This window comes from Barbatula barbatula, assembly GCF_947034865.1.
Source record: "Barbatula barbatula genome assembly, chromosome: 6".
In the NCBI taxonomy this organism is placed as follows: Eukaryota; Metazoa; Chordata; class Actinopteri; order Cypriniformes; family Nemacheilidae; genus Barbatula; species Barbatula barbatula.
The window spans coordinates 17141235-17150508 of NC_136765.1; the positions used below are offsets into that span (position 1 = coordinate 17141235).

At 40.6% G+C, this 9274-nt stretch overlaps 1 protein-coding gene across 2 annotated transcripts; it reads left to right on the forward strand.

The window, feature by feature from the left end:
* Window positions 1-720: 720 nt before the first annotated feature.
* Window positions 721-8601, forward strand: calm1a (calmodulin 1a). 2 transcript variants are annotated; one of them, XM_079458196.1, is made up of 7 exons: window positions 723-847; window positions 4733-4763; window positions 4955-5098; window positions 6708-6814; window positions 7219-7354; window positions 7589-7662; window positions 8434-8601. In XM_079458196.1, the coding sequence occupies exons 1-6, from the start codon at window positions 845-847 to the stop codon at window positions 7615-7617; spliced, it is 450 nt and encodes a 149-aa protein (XP_079314322.1). In that variant the 5' UTR covers window positions 723-844; the 3' UTR covers window positions 7618-7662; window positions 8434-8601. The 2 variants fall into 2 exon arrangements, with proteins under 2 accessions (XP_079314321.1, XP_079314322.1); XM_079458195.1 differs by lacking the exon at window positions 8434-8601 and having other exon boundaries at window positions 721-847; window positions 7589-7760.
* Window positions 8602-9274: the final 673 nt, after the last annotated feature.

The window sequence follows — 9274 nt, forward strand, 5'->3', positions numbered from 1 at the left end:
ATCTTCCTCCAAAAAACAAACTAGTGCCGTACAGACAAGTAGTTCCCCAAGATATGAAGTTTCTAAGCCAATGTTCTGGAAATATGACTCTAATTAACTGATTTCTTGAATGTTGATCTTCCTACAATTTTTAATCATACGTGATATTTTATTACTTTTTTCTAATATAGTACATAAACAGATATTATTGAAACACGATAGATCAGATTTTACGGATCAGTTTTTGAGAGACAACAAATATTACTTTTAGTGCACAGGGGATTACTGGTCAACATGTTTTTTTTCAGCATTTAATTTGAGATTGTTTAATGAAAGCTTATTTTACTAGTTATTTTATTGAATTAAATAAGCGATCATGGGATTCTTTGCATTTTTATTTATTTTCTTTGTAAAAGTTCATTTTTTAAAATAGAAATTTAGAATATCTACAAGGAATTTATTTTTAAATAGCTAAGAGGAAGAAAGGAACACACTTTCTTTAACAATTTTCTATGTAGGCTACCATCAGACATACATTTAATAAAAATCAAGCAAAATAACAAAGTTCAAACTTAATTTTACTTGTTATCTTATTAATTTAATACTTTTGTCTTCGATAGTGATTACATCAGGCCTCTGTTTTTGAAGAGTACATGAAAAAGTAGGTAGGCGGGGCCAACGGCAGGAACATGCGGAAGTGAGTGACAGGAGTCCAGACGGCGGAGGACTACACCGATGTATATAGAACCGGATCACCTTTAACACCCTGCGAGCGGCGTTAGTACCGGTGGAGCATTAACTGGGAACAGAGCAGCGTTGCAGTCTAGTGTAGATTAACAAACCTACTCCACTCTCCACCTCAGACATGGTACGTATAAGTTTCATCAGATAACCATCAAAAATGCATCACTCATCTTTCACGACATTTGCGATGAATATACAGATCCGTAAACGCTGTTCGTATTTGCTACGTTTTTGGTACTTACAATAGGATTGCATATGCATTACGTTCTGCGATTCACTGTATTTGTATCTGTTCATTATTATAAATGTGTTGCCTTGTTTTTGATGTCATGGTGCGGCAGGAAATGTGACATACGTTTTGTTATGGTGTGATGATGTGCAGAACAGCAGCGGAGAGATGATCGGCGATCATATGCTGTTAAATAAGGACATGAACGGGCCGTGCTCCGAACATAAATCAGTCTCTAAAATCAGTGTATGACCGGAAAAGTGTATGAAATTTGGTACGTTTTCAGTCTAATGAAATGAATGAGATGCTGTCATTTGGATTTTGTTGGTTGTAGATAGTCGTTCCTTCATTTGTATTAAGAAGCTCGCGTCATTAAATGATTGTTTCCCCTTTATGTATGTATGTATGACCACGTCCTCCATTTCGTGTGATCGTTTATTGGGCATCAAAATGATGATATCAAATCTGTCGACGTAACAAGAGAAGACCCGATGGTGGGGTTATGCTTTTGTTTGGGATGCCACAAACGTTTTATACATCATTTAAAGCCACTGCTGTCATTCTTCTAATATTTGTTGGATTGTTAATGTAACAGGTGTATGTGATGGTCTGCAAGTGAACGTCTTAACAGCGTGCACCGTGGATGCATGACAAGAAAACTAAAGGGAGAAATGAACAACCTTTGTTTAAAAGGTGTCGTTTAGCTCAAGAAAGCAAACATTGTTCAAGAAACATGGAAAGAATGTCCGAACCAGAATGAGTTCAATAAAGCATGAGTCAATATGGATCGAATGAGTCCACTCAAATGTTTCAGGTTCAGCTTTTCCACTGCACCCTGCCAGAAGGTTCAGTTTGACATCTTTCCTTTCTGGGCGTTATTCAAGACCGTGCTGGGTTTGGTGATATTTATCTCTGCTTGCATTATAAACATACAGCAAATGGTCTGTGAGGGTAGTGTGATGCAAGTCTCATTGGTCTGTTTCCTCCCTGGGGTTGGATCTTGTAAAATCTTCTTCCTCTGGCTGGGTTGAAGCTCTAGTTTCGACTTCCCGCCCGTACAGGCAGCCATGCCATGGGATTCAGCAAGCCCTGGTGAGGAAGATAACCTAAGTTTTTTTCTGCCGCGCAGAACGGTCTAGAAATGGTCTGTTCTACTTCATGGAGCCGTTTCTCACATCTTAAAGATGGTTTGGTTCATAAGCCGCCTTTACACTTTTGGTCTGGAGTTTATATTCAGTCATCTTCCGGTCTTGAGTGTTTAATGTGGTAATATCTGCGTTCATTTAGTTTTCTGGCTAGAGAGTAGTACACAAACTGTGCATGGGAGTGACCAAATCTAGTCTACGTAGAGTATATGCTTCAACCTGTCCCGCCAACATCTTTCTGGCAGCGTGGTGGTTACGGGCCTTGGGGGCTTCCTGTTAACATGGTGTGAAAGTGGCAATACCCACTCATTATCATACGCCGGCCGTCCAAAGCACCGTCTCAATCTCTCAGCTGCTGCTGCTTGGCGACTCCTAAATCAAGGCTAGATTCCAGGCAATGTTATGCAGCGTTTTCACATCCAGGCCAAATTCCTGGCGGTGGTGTGTGATGTGTTTGAAACCTTGCTGGATGGCAAGTGGCCTGGAAGACTTCCAGTATTGGTTCAGGATCTCATTCTCCTTCCATCAGCTGAAAGAAATCCTTCCTACTCATTGAATCTGTAATTTAAACTCAGAGTTGAGAGTACCGCTCTCTTATTAGAGCATAATGGTATTTGTCGAAATATGTTGGTAGCCGAACAACAGCGGTACCCTTCACTTCTACTGTATGGACACAAAACCAATTCTATTCAATGGGTACCGCCATTGTTCGGTTACCAAAATTATAAAGAAGATCTTTTGTTTTCTGCAGAAGTAAGTCATGCAGGTTTGAAATGACATCAAATGATGACAGAATTTTCATTTTTGGGTAAACTATCACTTTAATGCTAATAATGATGGAAATAAGTAAAGGGTTAATCCTGACATTCTCATATTTAGGTTACATTTAGAGAGAGAGAGAGAGCAGTAATGGAGAAAACGCGCAGTACACTAATTGCTGGTAGATTCCCCTTGGAGAAAGGTGTGCTGAGATGCACAACAGCACAGTCATTATAGGGTGGGAGGAACATTTGCAACTCTCCAGGTCATGCTTTGTCCCTACCTGGATTTGAACTTGCAACCTTTGTGTTAGCAGTCCGGATCTTTAACCCTCAGGCTAACTGCAGCCCAAGGGTGGTAAGGTAGAGAAAAATTAAACACGATGAGATGGTTACTGTGGGATAAGTGAAATCATGCATCTGCACTTGGAAACGTAAAACCATTGTTGGCACGTCTACCAGACGCAATGCAACTCATGTGATAAAAGAGACATGAACTCAAACGCACAGCCGGCTGTAAACCGAGATGACCGTGGGAGCAGGTAAAGTGACCGTACTGTCATGCCCTCCTTTTAATTTAGCTGTCAATTGTCACAGAGTGTACCCGCTAACCTGCCTCATAATACATCTTAGAATTCTTTGGTGAGATGATGCAACCCCCTGCTCCAATCTGTGATATGGAAACAATCCCTGTTTCTCGTCTTTGTAACCACAGCACGCTGGTGACAGCCCCGAAATGTGGCACTATGGTGTCAATCAAGACTTTGGGCTTCTCAAAAATCGCCCAATTCCTTGGCACATGATACTCGGCACAACCTCTGTCATGCAGCCCAGGAGGTTGTTACAGTAACACTGGCCTCGGGCATCAGGTGAGCTTTTTTCTCTCTGAGTCCCATTAGCCTGATCAACTAGACTCGCTGCTACGTGCAAGCGGCAACATCTGCTCGCAAAACAGATCAGAATGCCTCCAAAGAGACCTGTGATTTACCCTGAGGACAACTCCGTATCGCTCTCCATGGTCTACGACCTTCTCAATCAGCAGCAGTTCTTTTATAAAGAACTGATTGAGTCCTTTCTGCAGATGCTGGTGGACTCCACCAACAGCCGCATTTACAGCGTTGTGCGAGATGTTCAAGATTTGAAGAACTGCTTGCACCATTGTCGGACAGAGCTCAACGATGTCAGGCGGCAGGGTGCGCAGAACTTCAAAAGGGGAGAATTTCTGGCAGAAGGTCTGGTGAAGGTCCAGGGAACTGTCGATGGCCTTACCAATCTAAAAAGCCCCACCGTAGAGGTCAAACCTAGGAAAGCACCAGTGAAGATGGACAACACGCAAGAAATAATGAAAAGTGATGGTTGGGACAACGAACCCAAGGCGAAGAAGCTGGTGACTGACTTGACTGCAATTCAGCTGGATGGCATAAAGGTTGTGCTTGTGAAAGTTGAAATATAGTCTTCTTGTTATTGGTTGTTGTGGACTTTGAGAATCTGTAGGTTCGGGAGGTGCGAGTGTCCCAGACAGGGTGTCTATTGCTTGAATCTGGTCAGTATGGGACGATTATTTCTGAGTGCTTTTTGAAAGACAGTTTATCATAACAAACTTTTTAATTCAAGATCTAATTTGTAAGTTTTTGTATGATCAACTTTAACCTATTCACTTTAGGTTTTGCGAGACGTTGTTTTAAAATCTAGGTGTGTTGTGTTTTGATTCTGTTATGTTGTTTTTCTTGTGGACCCAACATATGCGCCATTAAAGATTGTTCAGTTACACAGTGCATAACAGTAAAGACTGCTTCAAGCTTTTATTGACCCACATTTTCTCTCTTTTATCCCCCTTCATCTCTCCTTGCATACATACATTTCTTCTCCATCTTCAGGCAGACCAACTTACCGAGGAGCAAATTGCTGGTAAGTCAAGTTTCCTTTGTGTGTTTGTAGTGTAAACGTGACTTTAATTTATTGGTGTCCAGAATGAAAGACAAGCAACTTTCAACTTTTCATTAAACTGCTCTCTCTTTAAAAGACCTCAGACAAGTGGATCTTATAAACATAATGTTTCAAATGGATCTATCTAATGCTTTTGTCATTTGTTTCCTCAGAGTTTAAGGAGGCGTTTTCCTTGTTCGATAAGGATGGGGACGGTACTATCACAACTAAAGAGTTGGGAACAGTGATGCGATCACTCGGGCAGAACCCCACAGAGGCTGAATTGCAGGACATGATCAATGAAGTGGACGCTGACGGTGAGTGCGCGATTACACCTGAGGAAGGTATCGCAGCAGGCGTGTCGCTAGCACAGATTTGTGTTTGAAGAATATGCATGTCAGTTTTGCTGTCCATCAGTCTTATATGTCATGCAGAAACATGAAGATGACTATTTTAAGGGATAGTTCGCCCAAAAATGAAAATTCTGTCTTCCTTTACTCACTCTCGGGTTGTTCCAAACCTGTATAAATTTCTTTTGTTCTGCTAAACACAAAGGAAGATATTTGGAAGAATGTCAGTAACCAACCAGATGTCATCCCCCATTGACTCTAATAGTATTATTTTCTCCACCATGGCAGAAAACAGGTGCCGAGATCTTACTGACATTCTTCCAAATATCTTCCTTTTTGTTTAGCAGAACAAAGACATTTATACAGCTTTGGAACAATCTGATGACATAATCTTCATTTTTGGGTGAACTATCCCTTACTAGCTTGAATTACTTTAGGGTATAAGAGACTTTATTATGTAATTAATTTGAGGGAATGACACAAATGACATTCAATTATTGAAGAGTAACATTATACTGTGACACAATATATCACAATACAAAAAATGTGTTGTGGATGTTATATAGAGCTACAGCATATTTTTGTAAAATCACGTCTTTTGGTTGATTCGCCAGCATGTGACCTGCATCAAAATATGTAATGTTTTATTTTGTTTATTTCAAAAATACTTTTTCTTGTTAATTTAAATGTTATGTTAAACCTCAGGACAGTCTTGGCTTGTGAGGAAACCCCCTAACTGGCACATTTTCTGTTGGAAGCTGTCCTAACCTCATCGAGAGTAAACGGTCTCTCCCTGTGATTAAACGGTTATCTTGTTGTGTAATTAGCTGGGGTGCAAGGGAGCTTGCAGATAAATGTAAAAGGCCTGGGACGCTTCTCTCATTACAGAGGTGATATCATTACCACATGATCCAATACGCTGTTGTGATATTAGATGAGAGGGGGTCATTGTTAAAATGCACGGTGATATCACATGATACCGCCCAAACATTGTTGGATTATTAGCACTTTCGATTATGCAGAGCGCTTATGAGTTTCTGTAATATTGTGATTAAAAAATTGTACAGAGTCTTTTTATAGGTCAGACAGCACTAAAGCCCATTGAATAACAGTTGGTAATAAAGACCGCATTGAATCCTTTACATAATCCACTTTGGCAGCGACACCAATGGAATCGAGAGAGTGTTTGTGTTTGTTTGCGAAGTGCAAAGAGGGACATAGAAAGTGAAGAAACACAAATACGCACACACATGCGTATACACCCACAATGTCAGATTACACACGCAGTGTGAGCCCTCTGGGAACGGATCTGGTGATCATTTTCACACACATATGCACACGGGGGGATGTCATATTTGTCCCGTCTAATGGAAATATTCCACCTTAGCTTGATAAACCTCAGGGGAACCGAAACCACACATAGTTCAACCTGAAAACCCCAGATCAGTGTTGTGTGTTGGTCCACTGAGAGCTACAGTTTTATTTCTTTTCCCCAAACGCATCTGACTAGATCTGTTTATTCTCTCTCTCTCTCTCTCTCTCTCTCTCTCTCTCTCTCTCTCTCTCTCTCTATCAGGTAATGGAACCATTGACTTTCCAGAGTTTCTGACAATGATGGCCCGTAAAATGAAAGACACAGACAGTGAGGAGGAGATCCGTGAAGCTTTCAGAGTGTTTGACAAGGTCAGTGTTTGGAACAGCGGTATTGTGGGAAGATTATGTTGTTGTTACTATGGAAACAGTAAAGAGGCAGGGAGAAAACAACCAATCCTTGGAAAAATAAACAACATGCGCCTGTTCCACAAAGCTGCTGTTGCTTAAAAAAGCACATGACAACACAACAATTCATGTAAAGGTTGTTTTCACTGTTGATGGAGGGTTTACGGGGAATTTTGCTGAATTTTACTATGTTGTGCACAATTTGAATTCTGTAAATATATGCACAAAATTCTACATGTTTGTCTACAAAAAACCATTTGAGCATCCATAACTTGTCATTAACATTTGTCCCAGTGGCCGCAATTGATTTCAATAGATTTTTTTAATTGCATGACTAAATGGATGATGTATTGATCGGTCTCTGTTAGGATGGGAACGGCTACATCAGCGCAGCTGAGCTTCGCCATGTTATGACGAACTTGGGCGAGAAGCTGACGGATGAAGAGGTGGATGAGATGATCAGAGAAGCTGACATTGACGGTGACGGTCAGGTCAATTATGAAGGTACGACACAGCTGTGCGCTGGGATTACCTGCGGCGAAACGGGTCACCTTTATCCACGGATTAGAAATTACTTTTGACTTCAATTACAATAATGTAGTTTGGATTATGAAAGGTTATTCAAGCATAAGAGAGAATAGATAAATTCAAAGGTTTAAATGAATATGAATGAATTGTTTTTATGTTTGCTAAACGTCACCCTCATGTTTAATGTCCTGCGTCTCTTTCTTTCCACAGAATTTGTACAAATGATGACGGCAAAGTGAAGCTCCTCTGTTTTCGCTGACCTCTTTAGAAGACAAAAAAATCAAGTCAAATATTTTACTTACCTCTTACGCAAAAATATTCATTTATTCATACTGTTTCTGTATAGAAATACTGAATGTTAAAAAATATAAAATGTCCATATATAGAAAAAAATAATAAAAATATATATATACATAACAAAACAAACAAAAAAAGTAAACAAACATAAATGACCTGCATGTACTGGTTAGTGGTCCTGTTCCTAAAGAACTGCTTAGACATCTTCAAAAAGATAAACCTAATAATCCTGATATCAAACCTTCAGAAACTAAAGTAAAAGCATCTGGTGAACTGCTTAACTGGTTCCATTTGCTGGTGGCGATGTTTGGGCTGGCCAATCGTCTTCTACTTCCTGTTTCTGTTCTACATGCATGCAGCTCGAAGCCGCCACTGGGCGGAAACCTCAGCGATGTCTGTCAGAGCGTTCTAGGGGTTCGGAACAGTCTGAATTAATAAAAGTGGGATAATACAGTTTGGAACTGGGATTTGGGAGGGTGGGGGTGGTATCGGAATCTGCGTAGAGGACAAATGAATGGGACCTTTGCAGTTTGCTTCAATAACTAAAGAGATATTTTTAAGGAAAAAAGCATTTAAGAGATTTTAAACTATGTTTGGCATGTCAGGATATTTGGTGTTTTGTTTCTTTGTGCATTGTGCCCGATAGTGGGGCGTTTAGTGGGAGGGAGTGGCTGGGGTGTTCAGGGTGCGATCTTTCACCTTGTGTGAAAGTGCTTTTTGGGGATCAGTGACTGTACCATAAATGTTTTTATCTTTAGTTTTGCTCTGGGCGCTGACCGTGAGCACGTCGATTTCTCTGGAGAGTGCAGAGGGCTTTTCACCAGGGTTTTCTTTCGACTGCCCACCTTCGGTTCTATTTTTGTTCATTCCAAGTTGTACATGCTCGTCTTTTAATTTTTTTTCCAATAAAACAACATGAATCCGACAATGACCATGTTTGTCGTTATTGTCATCAGTGTGCTTTTATACAGCTCAGCCCCATACATGAACCAGCATATAGGCTTTGCAGCCATCCTACAGAAATCGCCATGGCAACCACTCTCTTTTCCTATGTCTCTGTGTGTATATATATATATATATACCATGTCATGTTGCATGAGCGTTGAGCTATCCAAGCAGAGGCTTGAGTGTGTGTGTCTGTGGGGATTTGAAGGGTTGCCTGGCAACATGGGTCTGTGGCTCTAGTGGATGAGGGGGATATCAAAAGCCATGTGGGAGCCGAAAAAGATACTCTAGAGACAAGTGTGTGTGTTTCTACACCTAATTAAACTACAGCAACAGGATCCACCTCCTGTAGTCGGGCAGAGTTTATTTCTACAGCAGATCCTTGTTAAGGTTCTTTTATTGTAATTATCATAACAAAATTTTCTTGCTGTACTATATATATCGTGCTCTCACGTGATCGGTTCACATTTTTCAGATGCGCTCTTTAATTTTGAGCTATTTAAAGACTGCTCCTGTGAGTTCTATAATGTGCTGGGTAGGGTGGGTGGGTGGGTGGGGGTGCATGATAGTGCATCTACTATGTGCTGCTTAGCAATGAAGAATAGGATACAGTGACAGGAGTGTGGGTGGAGAGAATGTTAGCGTGTGTGTGTG